This window comes from Canis lupus, chromosome 30 (genome assembly GCF_011100685.1).
Source record: "Canis lupus familiaris isolate Mischka breed German Shepherd chromosome 30, alternate assembly UU_Cfam_GSD_1.0, whole genome shotgun sequence".
Classification (NCBI taxonomy): Eukaryota; Metazoa; Chordata; class Mammalia; order Carnivora; family Canidae; genus Canis; species Canis lupus.
The window spans coordinates 34,563,477-34,583,226 of record NC_049251.1 but is presented as its reverse complement, the minus strand read 5'-3'; the positions used below and the strand labels follow the sequence as shown (position 1 = coordinate 34,583,226).

General features: G+C 53.9%; 1 protein-coding gene and 1 long non-coding RNA gene across 10 annotated transcripts; one reads left to right on the top strand and one right to left on the bottom strand.

Moving 5' to 3' along the window:
* Nucleotides 1–2,009: 2,009 nt before the first annotated feature.
* LOC102154051 lies at nucleotides 2,010–12,738 on the bottom strand. Of its 9 annotated transcripts, none has more exons than XR_005381831.1 (7): nucleotides 12,205–12,738; nucleotides 11,293–11,441; nucleotides 10,132–10,705; nucleotides 9,414–9,631; nucleotides 7,382–7,558; nucleotides 4,932–6,041; nucleotides 2,010–4,825 (listed from the first exon to the last, which is right to left on the bottom strand). XR_005381831.1 is itself a non-coding variant. In XM_038580849.1 (7 exons), the coding sequence occupies exons 3-5, from the start codon at nucleotides 9,790–9,792 to the stop codon at nucleotides 5,614–5,616; spliced, it is 984 nt and encodes a 327-aa protein (XP_038436777.1). In that variant the 5' UTR covers nucleotides 9,793–10,705; nucleotides 11,293–11,441; nucleotides 12,205–12,738; the 3' UTR covers nucleotides 2,010–4,825; nucleotides 4,932–5,116; nucleotides 5,220–5,613. The 9 variants fall into 9 exon arrangements, 5 of the variants coding, with proteins under 5 accessions (XP_038436777.1, XP_038436778.1, XP_038436780.1 ...); XR_005381834.1 differs by having other exon boundaries at nucleotides 10,426–10,705; XR_005381833.1 differs by having other exon boundaries at nucleotides 10,502–10,705.
* Nucleotides 12,739–12,846: 108 nt separating this feature from the next.
* LOC111093347 lies at nucleotides 12,847–16,816 on the top strand. The gene is made up of 3 exons (XR_005381835.1): nucleotides 12,847–13,080; nucleotides 13,227–14,117; nucleotides 15,412–16,816. It is a non-coding gene; the product is annotated as an uncharacterized LOC111093347 (long non-coding RNA).
* Nucleotides 16,817–19,750: the final 2,934 nt, after the last annotated feature.

Below are 19,750 nucleotides of genomic sequence, written 5' to 3'. Positions count from 1 at the left end.
TTGGGGAGGCACCTGCCAGGGAGAGGCCACTCCTGGCTCCCTGTGACCAGGTCTCACACAGCCGATAAGGCTCAAGGACACCAGCCTTTGGCCTGCGTGGGCTGAGGCTTTGAGCAAGTCCCCAAACATGCTTTCTCTAAAAGGAGGCACTGGTGAGGGGTCTGGTGGCCTTTGGATGAATAACAGGCCCCTGAGGGAAAGATTCTTCTGTCCCTGAGTATCAGGATTCAGAGGCCTGGGGAGAGCCCCTCGGCCCCCAGCTGAGGACACCAGGGGATGCAAAGGAGAAGCACAGGGATCAGGTGCCTATAGTACACCAGGGCTTGAAGGCAGGTAGGGCCCGGGGGTTCTGGAATCCGGGGCAGGCAGGGTGCTGCTGTTGGGACGGAGTCCTGCCCCAGGCCCCCGAGAACCTAGAGGTAGCTCTTTCTCACTCTTCCTGCCAGCTTGGGCTCCTTCTCCTGCAGTTTTCTCCATCTGGTATGTCCTTCCCCACATCTCTCCAGGCATAGGCACTGTCCTCTTTCACCACTTCCAAGAGCCTTTCCCAACCCTCCAGCTGGAAAGAACCTCTCCTTTCTCTGCACCCTTACACAGCTTCCCTGTGTCCTGAGTTGTTCTGTGCACCCCCCGGAGCCAGGGTCTCTGTCTCAGGCCTTGTGCCCTGAATCCACAATTCTGCCTCTCACCAAAAAGGCACTTCACTGGTCGAAGGACCCAGGGACCAGGTGGAGGTGATGGGACAGTCCTATAAGCAGAAGAGGCCCAGAATAGCTTCTTCTCTGGAGTTTCTTGGACTCTGCAGCTTTACTAGGCCCCTCAAAGGCTCTAGAGCCGACCCCACGGGAGGAATGCAAAGCATGGACAGCTGAGTTCTCATCACGACTTGGATGCCACCATGACCTGCAATGTCATGGGGCAGGAGCAAGTGTTCCATCTTAGAGATGGGGAGGGAGAGGCTGAGGCTGCTCAAGGACTTCTCCAGGACACCCCCAGCTGTGGCAGACCTGAGCTGGAATCCTGACCTTTGACCTTCCCAGGGTAGGGAACAGTGATGGGCAAATCCGTGAGCCAGGGACTAGGAGAGTGTAGTGCATCTGGAGTCAGGGGTGGTTTTACAAGAGCGTCTCTTTTAAGGGCTCTTTGTTGTTTATTGTTTTAACAAGGAAAAATAAAGGAAAAAAAAACCCAAAAGCGATCCATAATTCATTACCCAGCTAATCCTCGTTACAGTATTTTTTAATAAATTTATTTTTTTATTAGAGTTTGATTTGCCAACATATAGTATAACACCCAGTGCTCATCCCGTCAAGTGCCCCCCTCAGTGCCCGTCACCCAGTCACCCCCCCCCCCCCCCCCCCCCTTCCACCACCACCCCTAGTTCGTTTCCCAGAGTTAGGAGTCTCTCATGTTCTGTCTCCCTTTCTGATATTTCCCACTCATTTTTTCTCCTTTCCCCTTTATTCCTTTTCACTATTTTTTATATTCCCCAAATGAATGGGACCATATAATGTTTGTCCTTCTCCGATTTTTTTTTTAAGTAAAACGCTAATTTCAGAAAGGTGTGACATAAATTGTTAGAGTGTCCTTTGATACTCCAGTCTCTCTCCTATATAATCTCTGTCAACAGCTTTTTTCTAGGAAAATAAAGTATACATAACAGTATTGACATTTCTATAAACGTGTAACACACCGTATTCATTTACTTACATTAAGAGGGTCATACGATACCCATTGTACTTGGCATTGCAATGCTCCTATGTCCACGCATTTCTGTATGTTTGCTTGTCCCTGTATATTCACAACCTGACCTTCAGAGCTACCTCTTTTTGTTAGCAGCTGCATAGCGGCCCATTCATTGTAGGATGTTCTGTACATTATTTGACTAACGCATTGATGAGAATTTGTTTGCGTCTTCTCCTCTGTCAAGTAAGACAGTGAAAACTGCACATTTCTTGGCATACTTTCTTTCTTTAAGATTTTATTTATTAATTTATTTGAGAGAGAGAGAGAGAGAGAGAGCAGTGGTGGGGCAGAGGGAGAGGGCTCGATCTCACAACCCTGAGATCATGACCTGAGTCAAAAGCAAGGGCCAGAGGCTTAACAACTGAGCCACCCAGGCGTCCTCCTGGCATACTTTCGTGAATCTAAAAGAGTAAGTGTTAAAGTAAAGCTTGCACCTTCAATTGATGCCGTTGGTCCTTGGAAATCTTTATTGAGTGGTGTCCCTGATGCAGAATAGAAATACTACTAATAATAGGAATATTAATATTCCTATTAATATTAGTAATAGGAACACACATATAGCACCTACTATGTGCTAGGCACCCTCTAGGTCCTCACAGGTATAGCTCATTTAATTTTCACAGCGACCTCAGGAATAGGTGCTAGTATCATCTTCCTTTCACAGATAAGGAAACTGAGGCACGACGAAGCGGATTGTGCCTCGCCCAAGGTCACGTAGCTAGTGTAATAGTTGGCTCGAGCTGCCATAGCAAAGTAGCGTGGAGCAGGTGGCTTAAACAAGCAGAAATCAATTTTCTTACAGCTCTGCAGGCTAGGGATCTGAGCTCAAGGTGCAGGCCGGCCTGTTTCTTCGGAGTCCTCTCTCTAATGGCTGTGGACAGCTGCCCACTCCCTGTGTGTTCAGTGGCCTTCCTTCTGTGTGTGTCCTAATCTCCTCTTCTTATAAGGACACCAGTGCTATTGGATTAGGGCCCACCCTTAGGACCCCATCTTACTTCATAACCTCTTAAACATGCCACCTCCATATACAGTCACATTCCCAGATATTTGGGGTTAAGACTTTAACATATGGATTTAGGGAGCACAATTTAGCCCATAACAGCTGGTAAGTGGCAGAGCCAGGGTTCAAACTCAGCCGTCTGTCCCAGGGCCTCACTGGAGACTAGTACACCATGAAATGAGCACGGTCAGGACGGGGCAAGGAGCAGAGGAGATCTCCCAGGGCTGATCTCAGCTCTCAGGACCCTGGGACAGCATCATTCCCCATCTGGCCCCAGCTGGAGGAGGCTCCAGCCCAGGTGGCCGATGAGCCCAGCCATGTGAATCAGGGAAACAGGGAGCACTTGGGTGGGGAGCCACGGCTGGGGTGGGCAGAAGCAGGTGCAACTAGGAGAAGCTGGGTGATTGATGGATGGAGAGCCAGGTGACAGGTCTGCGTACGTGGCAAAAGGGCAGGTAAAAAGGCTGCCGTCAGCAGGGGCAAGCAAGGTGTCAGAGGCCGGAGGGGCCGAGCCATGTACATTGCCATGATTTGTTTTAAACAGCCTCATTGAGATATAATTCCTATACCCGACACTGACCCATTTTAAGAGAACAGTTCAATGGTCCTAGTGTCATCACGGAATTGTGCAAAACCATGGCCATAGTCGACTGTGGAACATATTCATCACCCCCAAGAGGAACCCCAATCCCCATTAGCAGTCACTCCCCATTTCTCCCCAACCCCAGCTCTCCAGCCCGAAGCTACCACAAATCTACCTCCTATCTACCCATTTGCCTGTTGTGGACATTTTTATACATGGAGACATACAATGTGGGGTCTTTTTGTGACTGGCCTCTTTGACTCAGCAGCACGTTTTCATGTTTATCCACGTCTCAGCCCTTCGCCTCTTATTGGGAGTAGGATTCCAGGGTACGGATATACCGTATTTTATTCCCTTTCATCAACGGATGGAGATTTGGGGTGTTTCCACTTTGGGGACTATTATGAATTATGCTACTCCGAACATTTATGGACAAGTGTTCTGTTTTCATTTCTCTGGAGCCTATGCCTAGGAGTGGAAGTGCCGGCTTACGTGATAATTCTATAGCTAACATTCTGTGGAAGTGTCAGGCTGTTTTCCAAAATGGCCCAATGGCCACGATGAAGGCAGTCCCCTGAATGGGGGAGGCGGGTGCCAAGGGCCCGGGGTGCAAACTGAGACTGTGCATGGGGCCAGGAGTTTCCAGAACAAGCACTGCGAGGCAGAATGCTTTGGCAGGTAAGATCATGCCAATAAAGAGACGTCTTGTTAAAGGAGGTGAAAGAAGGGTCAAACATTGGGGAGGCAGATTTAAGATCTCCCCCCCCCCCCCCAGCGTTTCCTATCCTGTGCCTCCAACATGGATCCCACAGTCTTCTGTGTTTATTGAAGGCACATGCTCAGGGCTGGTGCTGAGCAGACAGGAAAAGACAATGCCCTACATGGTATGATATTGGGGGGACAGGGGAGACATGTCACACCCTAAAATGCTTTCGGTCAACCCTTGAAATCTCATCTCCGGGGTCACCGCCTTTCAAGCCATAATTAGAATACAGGTTTGAAGCTCAGACCCCCAGGGGAAGGTGAGCCCATGCATACTAGGCAGTACGTAAGCTCTAGGAACAGGCTTCCCCTGGATGTGTGTTGAGGGGGTGGGGGTCAGAGGTCGGAGATCAGGAGGTGGCGGGGTTGGGGAGGTGGGTCTGGGGAAACCTAACTAGAAGCCAGATTTGCTGGAGCCAGCCTTAAGTGGAAAGGGCTCTGAGAAAAGCCCTGGAGATACACGGGGGCTGTCTCCAGACCAGCAGGGCCCAGCTAGGCCCACATGACCTCCAAGACCCACAGGGGAGGGTCTCCTCTCTCTCTTCTTGATTAATTTACGTTCCCACTTTCAGAAAACCAGTCCCGGGCAGCCCCAGTGGCCCAGTGGTTTAGCTCCACCTTCGGCCCGGGGTGTGATCCTGGAGACCCAGGATCGAGTCCCACGTCGGGCTCCCTGCATGGAGCCTGCTTCTCCCTCTGCCTGGGTCTCTGTCTCTCTCTCTCTCTCTCTGTGTCTGTCATGAATAAATAAAAATAAAATAAAAATATTTTAAAAATAAGAAATCAAGATAAAAACCTTAAAAAAAAAAAAAAGAAAACCAGTCCCCATTCCACACACACCTAAAACAGGTACCCGCAAGTGACTGACGGAGGCCGTTCCAGAGAAGACCCCAGGTACAGGGAAATCTGACGTGAATGCCAGGTTCTGTCTTCTACACACTGTGCACCTTTGGAGGAGTGAATTCCCCTCTCTGAGCCTCCTGTCCTCACGTCGGCCGTGGAGATGCCACTGCTGGCCTCACGGGCTATTGGAGCAATGGGTGCCACCGAGCACCCAGCCCAGTGCCTGGCACACAGCGACATCTGGGGGGTGTTCCTTCCCCCCTCCCTCCCGTTCTCCCGCCCTACCTGTCTCGAGCTCCAGCTTTCCGCTGTTCCCCCACCTGCTGTCCCACCTTGGATGCTGAGAGTTGCTGGACACCTGTTAACATGGCTGTTAACACCTGGGAAATTGTGGGTCTCTCTCCTGTCCAACCCGCACGTATTTGTCTTTCTTCCTTTGGAAAAGCTGATGCCCTTAGCCCCCTGGGAGGCTCCTGGGAGGGATGGGGCCCGCTCCTCTCACGTCCACCGGGCACGGGCCTCCTCCGCTGCCCACTCAGGCTGTCCCCTACTCTGCTGAATCGTGGAGACCCCCTGAGACCTGGGCCCTCTCCCGCCCAGCGCCCAGCCTCTGATATATTTGACCCCAGATGGCATAATTTTTCACCTAAATGTGAATGTATTTGCGAATTGATGGAAACTAGTTCCTTGCTCTGGTGATATAATCCAGGGCCACCCCATCTTGGCTGCTATTTTGATTGTGACTTAAATGGATGAGGCCATCAATAATTATTTTATTGAGCAGGCACAGAAAAAATGATGCCGGGCTAAAGTAATTTCCCCGACGAAGCCAGCAACCGCACCGGGGGCAGTCTACGTTTGCAGCGCCGAGCTCGCTGAGAGGCTGCAGGCCTGTCTCCTCTTCCACCTGCCCCCTCCTCTGGCTTGTCACAGGGGCTCTGGGTGGCGGGGTGGGGACCGGGAGGCCAGAGCCTTGCCAGGCACCGTGGGCTTTCCTGCTTCCTGTCATTCCCAGCTCAGAGCAACATGACAACGGGACCTCCCTTTGGCGGAGGAGGAGTGTGAAGCTCTGAGATCCCCCAGCTGGTGCACGGGGCCTCCCAGCTCCTAAGGAAGGAGTCAGGCAGGGCGAGCACACCTCTGAAACTGCTTTCCACTTGTGGGTTTTGGGGGAGCAGGATGGCGGGGGTGCTCCAGCAAAGTGGCTTCCCCGGATGCACCTCTCGAAGAGCGGAATACCAAGGGTGAAGGCTGTCGGAGATGGGGAGAGGACACGAGGCCCAGAACCAGGCCTGTGAGCAGCTCCCTTGCCCCGGGGAAGCCTGGGCACACGGTGGCCCCCACATGTGCGCCGAATGCCGGCCCTCTCCATGTCTCCGGGGCTGCGCCCCAGTTAAGTGCAATACAGGGTGGAGTCAGAACAAGCACGGTCCGGTTGGGGAACCCATTCTTGTCTGGGGTCACACTGGGTTTCCCACACTTCAGCCTTCCGCATCCCACGAAACTTCGAGCTTTGTCTACACACCACCTGTACTATTATTTACTTCATCTACTTCCTTAAATCAACTCACATTTTTAACTCAGCCTCATCCTAGGCAATAAATCCATCAAACCACCATTCGATGTAGCCACTCTGGTTTTCCAAAGCACACCAAGAGTAAAAGCACGTGCGTCCAGGTAACAGTGAGAATTATCTGGTAAAACACTAGGGAGCTGTGAGCCCCGGAGGAGGGGGAGCTGGGGGTGGGGGGAGACACTAGTTTGTAGAAGCAGAGGTGAGCTGGGAAGGGACAAGAAATCCTCCATCTCATCCACCTTGCCCTCTCACCAGCAGAGCATGAGGCCCTCAGACGGGTCACCTGACCCTGGGCTTTGATGGGCCAGTGTGAGCAAAGGCCGGGGGGTCGGGGGGGGGGCAGCCTGTGTCACCCACGTGTGCAGGGACTCTTCCATCCCAGGGCTTGGGACCCTCTGCATCCCGCCCGCTGTGCCTCCCCGGCCTCCACACTGACCCCTTTATTCTCTCTGGGGCTGTGATCTGCTTTCTTTCTAAACTAAAGCCACCTCCTCCCCGCCCAGCCCAGCCACAGGGCGCCCAGCTTCCTTGCTTCAGCTCAGATCTGGGAAGATAAACACACAGGCCTTTGTGTTTTGAGGGCCTGTATCACCAGTCTCCATAGGGAAATGGCCAGAGGGAACGGAGAAACAAAGGAAGGAGGGAGGACCCGGGGTGGGGGTGGGGGTGGAGGTGGGGGGAGAGGGGGAGATTCCAGAAATCTTAATGTCCTGGATTCCAGCCTGAAATTTCTGCTGGCGTCCAGCCACTTTCATTCCCCAGTGAAGAGCTAATAAGGCCTCCCTCCACCCACTCCCTGCACCCTCCACCCCGCCCCGCCTCACCCCCTCCTCAGTCCTCTGCGAACACCCCTTCTCCCCAGAGGCCTCACCTAGGGGTGGCCCAGGCTGGGGGACCTGATGGGCCCGTGCTGAGCAAAGAGCCAGCAGCCTGAGTGGACGTTTGCAGGGGGTGACCAAATGCTTGTGTCCCTCACGATTTTCCCAGAGAGCAGCGGGCCCAGCTGAGGCCATCGGATTCTTCAGAACACCAGCCAGGCTCCAGGATCCTTGGGGCCGAGGAGGGCAGGACGGGAGAGAGAGGTTGGCACTGTGACCTACCAGAGGGCACATTCCATTCCGAGGCCCTCAAATTAAATGAAACAAACAGGCCCTGAATGGGCTAAAGAAAACACTTTAGTGAGTCAGACTCAGCAGGTGTGTGCCCTCCGTCCAGAGGAGGGGGCATTTCATCAGTGCTGGGTGGTGGGTGTCTTGGAGCGCCGGGGCTGGGCTCTCTCCAGGAGAGGAGTACCCGTCACCCGTGGTGGCTGTGTGTGCCACTGGCCTAGGGTCCGGCCTCCCCATCAGGTGCATCTAGCAAGATAGGGAAAGTGTCCCACTGACTCCGGGGAGCTTAGTGGGGTTGGATCCCCCCAGGTCCCCTCACCGGGGCTGTTGTATGTGAACAGGCGGGAGGGAGTATGCACCAGCCAGGCCTGATTCCTTGCACCCCGTACCCACCTCCCCCCAAAGGGCAGGTACCCCATCACCTGCTGTTGTTCAAAGGAGCTCCATAAACAGCAGGCAAAACCAAAAGAGCAGCTGCTGTGGGACATTCACGGATCCCCTTGGAGCTACTAGCAGGGATGTCAGGCTCTCTAGAGCCCAGACGTGGGCTATGGGCAGAGTGTGGTGCCAGGCTCCTTCTCTGCTCCCAGCAGCTGGTCAAAGCCGGGGTGAAGCGGAGAGGGGAGACTTGGTGCCCCCCAGGCTCTGGCAGGTGCCGAAAGAATGCAGCTCAGAGGTCAGCGTTCTCCAGCCTGGATGAGCCACGCTCCTGACCCGAGCGCAGCCTGGGCTCACAGCACCCAGCACCCCAGCTTCCTCGCCGGGGACTCACGGGCCTCAAGCTCTACAGGTGGCTGAGGTCAGGCAACCCTCCCCAGCTCCCAGGACAGGCCCTGAGGCTGGGGTTTCCAGAGTGGGGGGGAAGGAGACCCCCTGCATCATTCTCAGCGCTCCGAGACGTTGGACTCTGGCTCCCAGCCGTAGCTTGGTTAGGTAACTGGGCCGCAGAGGGACAAGTCGAAGCCCAAGGGACAGGGCTTCCCTGGAGTGACCTGCTTGTCGCTTCCGGTCCTCTTCCCTCTCTCCTGTTCCCTGTGTGTCTCTCCCTTCTAGTCCTCCCCTGTTTGTCTCCATCTAGTTTCCTGTCTCTTCCCTCCTCCTGTCCCTTCTGGCTTTTCCACAGCCTCCGACTTTCATCTCTGTGTCCTCTGGGGAGCTGAGGGACGGGAGCAGGCCAGCATCTGCTACCCCATTCAGTGACAGTGGTGGGGACAGAGCAACGTCACCATCCTCAAGCCAGGCCTCGGGCTTTCTGCTTCTCACAGGACAGGAGCCCCGGAGGGACAAGGAGCTGGCCATGGAATAGGTGGGGAGCCGTGGGCCCAAGGGGAGTGGCGGAGCGCTACAGAGCGCCCCTGCTAGAGGGGCAGGGCCCTACCCTAAGAACTCCTTTGTGCAGAACTGAGAAAATCCTCAGGACAACCCTAGGAGCCAAGTCTTATTATTATCCTCATTTTCAGATCAAGGCACTGCAAAGTACAGAGAGATCAGATGACCCACCCAAGGTCACACAGCCAGCAGAAGGCCGAGTTGGGACCTAAGCCCAGGTTTCTGGTTCCGGAACACACACTCCTAACTTCTAGGCTTTTCTACCCCCTCGTATCCCAATTCTTTGAAGCAGCAGGAAGATTTGGGCCAGAGACTGTCCCTTTGCCGGCCCCTTCCTTGCTAACAAAGATCCTCCCTCTTCTCCATGGGGATGTCAACCTCCAGTGTGGGAGATTCCGTATTTTATCCCCCATTCAAATGTAAACCCTTGTCCATATAGGATGAAACTTTCAGCCTTAGGGTTACCTGCATTTGTCAGATACCGTAGACAGAGAGCCAGAGTCACGGTGGGAAGCCCCGGGTGCCGAAGACCCGGAGGGTGGCGGGCGCTTTGCAGAGCAGAGGTGGGGGGCCCCAGGGGTGGTGAGCAGCAAGGGGTGGAGCTCAAGAATTTGCATTTCTGAAGTTTTCTCAGGTGATGATGCTGTGGTGGCGTGGGGGACCCCACTTTGAGAACCATTGTCCTAAAGAGCGGAGAAGCTGTGTCAGCAGAGGCAGACGTTTCCGTCATCCCTGGAGGCAAGGGGCAGACGGGGGAAGTCGGGGGTCCCGGTGGTTGCACAGCCCCCTCCTGCGTGCAGGGCGCTCTGGGCGTCCGTGCCTGGCCGTGACGGATCACACTCATCTAAGCAGGGGCCGCGCAGTGCGGAAAGCACCTCCGTGCAGATCTATCGGGTTTTTATTAACCGTTTCACGGTCACAGTTTCAAAATCAATCAAACAGTGTTGCCCTTGGGAGACTGACTGGGTTTGAGGGCCAGGGCTCCTGTTCTAAATGCAGCACAGGACCCCCCAAGCCGCGGCGGGGGGCCCAGTGGGCGGTGGCGGCCGTGTCCTCCTGGGCTCCACAGCCAGCCCTGTCCTCTCTCTGAACCAAAGCCTCACCCCAAGACCAGAGCGGACTGCGTATCTTTGCTAATTCTTGAACCAAACCCAGATACGAATTTCTCTCGAGAGCCACTTACCAAACCTATGCTCCCATCAGGGCAGGGAGGGGACCGCGGGACCCTTCCCAAACCAGCCTGAATCCGAAGGGAATCCGTAGTTCCCCAAACCATTACATTAAAACAAGGCTGGGGCGTCAAACGCCTTCGAGGCCGACATGAGTCAATATTCGTTTGGTCGGGCTCCCTGGCCTGCATAAGCTGAGCACCAGGTGCAGAGAAGTGGTGCCCTAAGCTGCAGGGAGAAGAGGGTCTGTACTGAATGGAACCCTCCTGGGGGACCCCATCTTGCAGAGATGGGGGCTGCATTTTCACCCCCACTTCCTTGTCCAGCAGGGGAGGCACATCTGGCCGGGCCTGTCTCCTGAATTCCCAGCGTGGGGCCACGGACCCGGCCAGCAGCTACGTGGTGCGGGTCCAGTCGCTCTGGGGTCCAAGGACGGGGTGGGAGGTGGTGACACACACAGCCCAGCAGCTCCAGCAGCTCCAGCAGGGCCGGGCAGCACCTGGCCTCCCCCAGCACAGGGAAGGAGGAGCACCTCCCAGAGTTCAGGGCGGAGTCAGAGGACCAGGGATTGCCTTTGTCTTCACAGGCCTGGTGCAGAAGAAGGGACAGGTGTGAGGAAGGTGGGGATCCTGAGAAGCACAGGACCAAGTGTGTGATTTCTGAGACCCCAGCACGGCCCGCCACCCCACTCCCCTGCCTGCCCCTTGCTCATCCTCAGGGATCACCAAACCCTGCTCTCGCTGTCCTGGCTTGGGAGCTGCAGGGGCTGGAGCCCGGCTACTCAGACTCACCCCTGTTCCAGGGTGGCCGTCCTCCCACCTCTGTCCTCCTCCCTTCTCCCCCCTCCCCGCCTCTTTCCCTGCCTCCCTCCCTGCCCCACCTTTGTCCTCCTCCCTCTTTCCCTCCCTCCCTGCCTCCCTTCCCTGCCCCCTTCTGTCCTCCCTCCTTCCTCCCTTCCTCTTCTCTCCTTTCTTCCTCTCTCTTCCCTCTTTGAATTCCTTTCACATATGCCCGCATCCACCCACCAGCAAAGCGCTGCCTTCCATTTGGATGAAGAAATGCTGCTGGGGAATATTAGTCATCCATAAAAAGGAATGAAGTGTATACACGCCAGAGCATGGCCGGACCTCGAGAACATGCTAAGTGAGAGAAGCCAGTCACAAAAGGTCACGTACTGCGTGCTTCCCTCTAAATGAGAGATCCAGAACAGGCACATCCACAGACGGAAAGCAGACGAGTGGTTGCCAGGCGCCGAGGAGAGAGGGAATGGGAGGGGTGGCTGCTTCATGGGTAGGGGGTGTTCTTTGGGGCTGATGAGAACATCCTGAAACCAGACGGGAAGTGCTGGGTGCACAACATGGTGAACGTACCAGATGCCACCAGAATGGTTAATACTAGGTTATGTGAACTTGACCTCAGTTAAACAAACAAACAAACACAAACCTGCTGAGTTTGCATCCCCTGGCCCTGCAATGCACTGTTCGAGCAGCGCCTGGAGCTGGGACAATGTGTGCGAAGCTGTGGGGCGCTGAGTCCAGAAGCATTCCCACTCCCTACACCCCCCTCCCAACCAAAGTGTCTGTAAATGTGGCCTCGTGGGTGTATTACCAGCTTGGAAGCCTCAGCAAGTGGAGCTGGAGTAAGTGAGAGGAAGAGGAGAGGAGGGAAGGGGGGACCCCAGATTTCAGACTACTAGAAGCCAGCCGCCAGCTGCACAGCCAGGGTCACGTCCAATTGCATCGGGAAGGCCGGCGGGGGAGATGAGTATTAGTTGCTCCAGTTTGCAGAGGAGGAGGCCGGTACAGCGAGGGGAAGCAGGTTACTCAAGGTCACGTGGCCAGCAAGGGGTCCGGCCACCCTGGAATCTGTGCTTTTAGCCCTGGCCACCCACACTGAGCCCCCAGGAAGGGAAACTTGGAAGTGACATTAGCCCCACAAGTGGTACTGCCCCATTCTGGCCCCTGACCTCAGTTCGACCCTGGTTCTCTTCTCCATCTGCCCTTTATGCCCTGATGGTGCAGTCCTCTGGCCTGCTCTCCTGCCTGGCCAGAAACCCGGCTTACCCTCATCTGCTCCCCAGGACTCACCCCATGGAGGAGGACCCGGCCGCGGTTGCTTCGGATGGCCGGGCTGCAGAACGCAGCGGCCTCCTGCCCACTCCGATACTCTCTCCTGGAGGGACGGGGGGGGCCTGAGCCCTGGAAGAGGTGAGCAACTTCACTGGGCGTCCTTTCCGCGGATGTGGGTCACTGGATGCCTGCGGAGTGGCAGCCACGTGCTCCGGGCCTTCACCTTCTGGTGAGGAGACCCTGAGCAAGGAGGAACAAATAGGTCATGCAAATCAGCGTCAGGTGTTGGTAAGTACCGCTACGATGAGAAATAGAGCAGGGCTTGGGGAGGGACGCAGGGGAAGAGGGGCAGGAAATGTTAGACGCCCACGGAGAGCCTTTCTGAGGAGCTAATGTTTGTGCAGAGGCCTGCAGGCAACTCCGGGAAAGAACGTCCAAGGCAGAAGGGATGACAGGTGCATGGGCTCCGCGTAGCCAACGACCTCGGTCAGTTAAGGCCTAGCGAGGAGGCCTGTGTGGCTGGAGAGGAGTGAACAGGAGCTAAGGGACACTGGCCAGGGCCTCATGTGGGACAGGAGGAAGCACATGTAGCCAGCACCGCTTATCATATTATTGCCTCACAAAGGCGCAAAGTCTCCTCGCAGAAAGATGAGCTAACCACTGGGCCCACCACTCGCGCACCCTGTCTCCTTCTCCCTCTGCCTGGGGCTCAGCTTAAAATTAGCATATTTTAAAGATCCCACCCCCAGCTCAGAAAGTTCACAACCGGCATCTCTGGCATGCAAAAAAGAGCACAGGATTAAATACCTATAAGGTGCTGGGAGACACCAGGCAGGTTGTTGTGTTCAGTCTTTCCAATGACCTCGCCAGAGGAGGATCTCCTCCCCTTCAAAGGTGAAGACTAGCAGCTGTGTCTTTTTCTTTACTCATATTAGTATTATTGGTTCACGTATTACGTAAATATATCGGGGGATAAATTTTCTCTCTCTCTCTTTTTTAAATTATCGCTCCTGGATCTGTGTTCCATGTGCCCCTGGAAGAAGAGGCACTTTCCTGAGGTCCTCAGAATGGTCTTTGGTGGGAGCTACGATTCAGAAACCCAGACAGTGGAAACACAGCCCAGTTCTAGAATCAGGCAAGCAAGCTCAAGGCGTCTTTCTTTGGTTCGTGATCAAAGGCAGTTCATGTGGGGTTTTCCCCGAGATGGGCCCGTGGGGACCCCTGGGGGCAAACCCCACACAACCCTACAGTGGTCACCGGACAAACGTGGTTGCCACAGAGCCCAGGTCTGTCTCAAACCCAGGGAGTCACATGGTCACCAGGAATTAAAAGAAGGCCAGAGGTAGGAAACAGAGACCAGAGTCATAAGGTTGAAATCGAAGAAAAAGAAACAACACAGTCCTTGCTTACACTTCAGGCCAGAAGCTGCACTAGGTGTTTTCCCACAGAGGAGCAGCAAACAGAGGAGACGAGACAGACCAGTGTAGAGAAGATGGGCCCAAATATAGGCTGGATCGTAAATCAGTTTGTGGTTTCCTAGTTCATTGAACAAACCCGACTCCAGTGGGCTGATGGATGGTTCCATTTCCGCCCAGAGGGAGGTCACTGGAGGTCTCTGCTCGGCCTCGAACTTACCAACAGGCGCCTACCCGCAGAGGAGCGGATGCAGACGCAGGAAGCAGGCCTGTCACCCACCGGGGAGGGAGGGAGGAGGCACCCCGGGTGCTTCCAAGTCACCCCTTGTCTCTCTCCTCCTAAGTAAAGGCAGAGTGGATCAGAGTCACACGTGCCCAGGAGCCAGCTTTTCCACCTCCCCGTGCTCATGCTGACTGTTTGAGGATTCACACGACCCTGGCAGGCGTGGGCCACGGGTGATCCCAGCATCGAGCAGGAGAGCATCACAGAGATGGATGTCACGGCTTGCATTTCAGGTTCAGAAAAATCGATTGGCTAAGTACAGGATGTGGGAGGCTGGCTCGCAGCCGGGCTTGTGTAAAAGACCCGGGGCGGGGGGGGCGGTGGTGTGGACCACAAGATCAATGGAAGCCTGCAGCGAGAGGCAGCCGCTAACTAGGGGGGTTCCTGGCCTCGGATGCCCACAGCTGGGCAGAGGCGGTGCGCCCACCCCGAGCCATAGGAGTGACAGCCTCCCTTTGGGCCGCACTCCTCGGCCGCTCTCCGACATTTGCTTATTTCTAGGTGTCACAGATTAAAAAGCATGTCAAGGTGCAAAGACTCTTGAGAGGAGGACGGCCGAGCTGGTGCAGGGGCTGGGAGCCTATCAGAGATCTTTTAAAAGAGCTGAAGATCTTTAACTGGGAAAGGAGGAGGATCAGGGGCCCAAGCCAGGCCTTCCATCTGCAAGGCGGGTGGCAGGGGTAGAGGAGAGACTCATCCTGGGCGACTCCAGAGGGCAGAACTGGGACTCAGAGCAGCATCGGGCAGGCTGTGGTTTACCAACCATGTCCCAAGGAATGCCAGGAGGTTAACAGGTGTTCTGGAAAAGAGGGGTCCAGAGGCCCATCCGAGCAGAGAGTAGAGACTATATACATACATATGCTAGACTAGACTCACACCCTCTTGGAGATTCAAGGTGCGTATTAGCATTTACAGCACATCAGCATTACGTTACATACAACTAACATATTATTAGGTACATTACATGGGACAAAAGCCCTAGAGTACAAAAAAGGGCTTGTTTTTTTTTCCCCAAGCTCCCAAGAAAAAAAGCCTGGGGCAGAGGCCTCCTGTGCTCTTGCTTTATGATTAGGAAGTGCAATCCTGGTGAGCAGAGAAGAGCCTAGATGAGGGGGTGTTACTTAGCTGGCTGCAGCTAAGTGCAGCTGATTGCTGGATCCCAGAGGATGGTCCCCGGAGAAGCCACATTAAACTGTATCGCAGGGGACAAGGGGGGAGTGATTGCCCATCACATGCTGTCTCCAAGTGATTGAAGACGTGCTGCACCCAAGTGACCTCTCTGCGACGTCCGGGTGGGGCACTCATGGGCCCTGGGTGTGGCCCCGTGGTGGTAACGTCAACTGGGAGGCCCCCCCCCCAGCAGGGGACGGGCCAAAAGGGGGCCGCAGGAGCAGGGGCCCACCTCTGTGAAATGGGCTGGTGGCCACGCAGGGTTGGTCGGCAGAAGGAATCAGGAGGGTCAGATTCAGGGTGTAACATCCATGCGGTGGAACCTAAGTCTCTTCCCCTCTCTTGCCTATGATCCAGGTCTTTCCGTCAGAGGCTAACGGTGCTTTCTTGTGAAGCCTGCAAGAGAGATTTGGTGCATGGACAAGCGATTGTGCAGAGGGGCATAGGGTGGACGTACTACGCACGGGCCCGTGTTTTCATATGATGGGCGCAGGCCCTTTCCTCTATCTTGGGAGATCCTGTAGAGTCTCTCGTGGAGCTCCTTCCTCGTCAGCACTCTCACGCATTTGAAGAGTTGTGGCACTTCCTCCTGTCGCCATTCCAGAATTTATTTAACTAGGATCCCATGAATGAGCATTTAGGATTTTTTTTTTTTTTTCCATTTAGGATGTTTCTAATCTCTCACTACTAAAATCAATCCGACAGCTGATATCCTTGCACACGAGTCATTTTGTAACCCTGGGGGTTCAACTGGAAGGCTAAAGACCTGGCATGGAACGGTGGAACCGTGGGGTAAAAGGTGACATGCTGTTTGTGGTTTTGATTCATGTTGCCAAACTGCAACTCCCCCCACCGCCCCGCAACCCCCGGGGAGGCTGTGCCCCTTTGTCTCCCAACGGCTATTCGGGAGGCTTCCCGTTCCCCTTCATCCCTGACCACACAGGGCATTACCACATCTGTGATCTTTGCGAGCGTGACAGGTGGCAAATGGCACTGCAGAAGGGTTTTTTAATTTTCACGTTTTAGGTTGTGAGATTGAGCTGCTTTTCATACGCTCAAGAGTCATTTACATCTTAGTTTCTGTGAACTGACTGTATCTTTTATTTTTCTTGATTTAAAATTTTTAACACAAAATGTCTCAAGTATGCAAAAAGATATGTATATTCAGTATATATATTTACATCTATGTATTTATGTATATATATATATTAGCATAAGGCATAAAAGTAGAAGAACATCCACAGACCCGCTACCCAGCTTAAGAAACAGACCGCCAGCAATACCTTTAAAGTTCTCTGTATTCCTTTTCCCCTCCGAGAGTACCCACATTTCTGAATTTTGTTTGTATATACATATACATGGGTGTGTGTGTGGGTGTGTGTATACAGAGAGAAAGGGAGAGAGATGGGGGAGAGAGAGAGAGAGAGTTTATCTCCTTAAATATTATGTTGTTACGTATGTTTGGGGGCTTTTATATGAATGGTGTTGAGCTGTATATATACTTCTGCAACTGACATTATTTTATTCGACATTTTGGAAGCCCTAGCATTGTTTTTGAAAACTGTCATTGTTGTTGTGAATAGTTGTAGTTTACTAATTTTCACTGCTATGACATATCACATTGTAGGAGGAGACCACAATCTATCCTTTCCCCTATTGACGGCTTTGTGGTCACCCCCAAATTTTTATTATTGCAGCATTGCTGGGAACATTCCCTTTTTAAAAACATTTTTATTTATTTATTCACAAGAGACACACAGAGAGAGGCAGAGACACAGGCAGAGGGAGAAACAGGCTCCATGCGGGGAGCCCCACGCAGGACTCGATCCAGGAACTGGGGATCACCACCTGAGCCAAAGTCATATGCTCAACCACTGAGCCACCCAGGCGTCCCTGCTGGGAACATTCTAGTACACATCTCCTGACACCCAGGGGCAAAAATTTTTAGACTAGAGTGTATACCCAGAGTTGGAACTGCTGGGTCATAGGATATATGTGCATTTAAGGTACAAAAAAAGTATAATTTTGCCTACTTAAAAATGAATTGTTGGGACGCCTGGGTGGCTCACTGGTTGAGCATCTGCCTTCAGTTCAGGTTGTGATCCCAAGGTCCCGGAATCAAGTCCCGCATCGGGCTCCCTGCAGAGAGCCTGCTTCTCCCTCTGCCTGTGTCTCTGCCTCTGTGTGTGTGTGTGTGTGTGTCTCATGAATAAATAAATAAAATCTTAAAAAAAAGTAAAAAATAAAAATGGATTGCTGGTCTTATTATTGATTGTAGGGGCTCCTTAAGTGCAGAAGACATGGACACTCTGTGATATGGGCATATTATTGTTTAAGTGCTCAGAGAAGTCCTGCAGTAAGAGAAGGCTGTTTAAGATGGAATTTCCCAAAAAAAAAAAAAAAAAAAAAAGATGGAATTTCCCTACTAAGCTGACGTGCCCTGGCACACCAGATGCTGACGTCGGGGCACATTTCAGCAGTGGGACGAGGGCCCCCTGTCCTCTGCCCGGGGGCAAGCCTGTGGGAGTAGACCCCCATGAGAAAGAGGGCTTAAGGGGCCCTCCCTGTCGTGCATCCACAGGAGCAGGCCTCCTGGAAGCCGGTCTCATCCCTCATCTCCATCCCCAGGGCCCCGAAGGAAAGAAGGCTCAGAGCAGAGAGCTGTATCAAAGGAAGACAAGCTGCCGGCGGATTCCCAAGCCCATCCCTTGCCCCATTACGTGACGCCCTACTGGACTTGATTAGCACCAAGACCCCACCCTGGCTCTCCAGGAGACACGGGTTTTGTACCTGAGCCCTCTGGCCACCACCGTGGCTTCTGTCAGCTCTCTCCCCGGGCTAGTGGTCTGTGCTGCTCGGCGGGCTGGTTCTTTGGACACATGTGTCCTGGCTGTCTCAGGACCCGGGGCGGCAGGCCTGTGCCCTCCACCTTTGGGCTCCTGGCCCTTGGTGCATGGCAGATGACCAGCTCAGAGGTGATGAGGACAGTGAATGGCGGGGGGATCACCACGGGCGGGCTCCGTGCTGAAGACTTGACCAGGGCCACCCCTCACCCCTGTTCGCCGCCGCCCCGTTAGGGGCTGTTGCCATCATTCCATTTTGCAAGTGAGGGAAGTGGGGCTGGGGGGAGTCTAGTCACCGGTCTCAAGCCACATGGCCATTGAGTGGCGGGGGCAGGGTTCGGACTCTAGAGCAGGGTTCACACCTGCCTCACGCTGTGCACCTGACCGGACAGATGAGCCAGGGGGCCCCTGTTTAGCAGATGTCACGCACAGAGGAACGGCGGCCTGGTGACAATCACAGAAGCCCGGGAAGCTTTATTTTGGCGCTGCAGTCGGGGGGCCCGTGGGGACAGGCAGCCGTGGGGTGGGGAGGGCCCCAGGCCTGGTCTTTCGCCCCTTCCCTAGCCCCCCAGTGCCGGCCAGGGTCACAGGCCCAGCCCAAGGGCATCTGAGGCTCAGGCGAGGGTCCCGGTTGAGAGCGTTGGCAGTTGCTCCGGGCGAGCCGCAAGCAAACAGCTGTGACTCTAGTCCCCGAGGCTCTCCCGCCCCTGTGTGACATTACCTGTGTCAACACTTTTAGTTTTAAAGCGGCACAGCCAAGGTGGGGGCCGGGGTGGGCAATGGGGAGGCGGGGGGAGCCAGGCCCTTATCAGCGCTGGGTCCTTGCATATGTAACACCGTCATATAATTAACAGTGAAGATCATTTACATTGTCGCTTAGCTAATTTTCATAATGTTTTCTTTATTATCAGAGGAAGAAATTAACCCAAGAATTTATTTACATAGCAGCCTCAAACAGTAACAGCTTGCTAATTGCCTGTTAGGTGATTAATAAGCTTACAGCAGATGCTAATGCGTCGTGGGCTCCCTGTTTCAAAGGTGCTCTTGCCGCACGCTTGTGTTTTTGGCAGCTTAATTAGTGCAATAATTATGTACTTGTTGCTCCTTCTTTCGAGCAAATACTGTCAAATGCTTAAAAGATTAAAGTGAATTATATCCTGAGAACTCACAGCGCTTGAGGATGCCCGTTCTTGCTAACTTCTCTGCGAGTTCAAAAATAGAATCGAGGAGAGAGGGGGTCTGATCCGTCGGCAGGGAGACGTGAGGAACCTGCGCGCTGGCTCTGCCCCTCGCCCATAGAGACACCTTAAACTCTGCCTCGGTTTCCCCTCTGTGGATGCAGGGACACGTCACTGGCATGGGAAGGTGGGAGAGAGCACATTTTAGCACCGCAGGGACCCATGAGACACAGCAACTAAATAGGACGTGGACATCTTTTTTTTTTTTTTAAGATTTTATTTATTTATTCATAAGAGACACACAGAGAGAGGCAGAGACACAGGCAGAGGGAGAAGCAGGCTCCATGCAGGGAGCCCGATGTGGGACTCGATCCCTGGTCTCCAGGATCAGGCCCTGGGCTGGGGGCAGCGCTAAACCGCTGAGCCACCCGGGCTGCCCGGACATGGACATCTTACTGGGGTCCTGACCTGAACAGATCAATTGCAAAAAGACATCTTTGAGCTCACTGGAGAAATGTGACCCTGGACCGTGTAACAAGTGACCTCCGGACGTCATCGCTGATTTAGTTAGGTGTGATAATGGCACAACGGTTACGCGGGGAAAAAAAATATTCTTGGCCTTTGGGTACACCGACAAGGGTGTTGGGGACAGGCACGATAGGATGTCTGCGATCT

Excerpts from the sequence above, each read along its gene's own strand:
- LOC102154051 (XM_038580848.1), bottom strand. The coding sequence starts at position 9,792 with ATGAGTGTGATCCGTCACGGCCAGGCACGGACGCCCAGAGCGCCCTGC. Across the intron at positions 7,559-9,413 it reads ACGGTATCTGACAAATGCAG|GATCCTGGAGCCTGGCTGGT; the intron begins GTAACCCTAAGG and ends CTCGGCCCCAAG. Across the intron at positions 6,042-7,381 it reads CCAGCCTGGGCCACCCCTAG|GAGCTGGGAGGCCCCGTGCA; the intron begins GTGAGGCCTCTG and ends CTCCTTCCTTAG.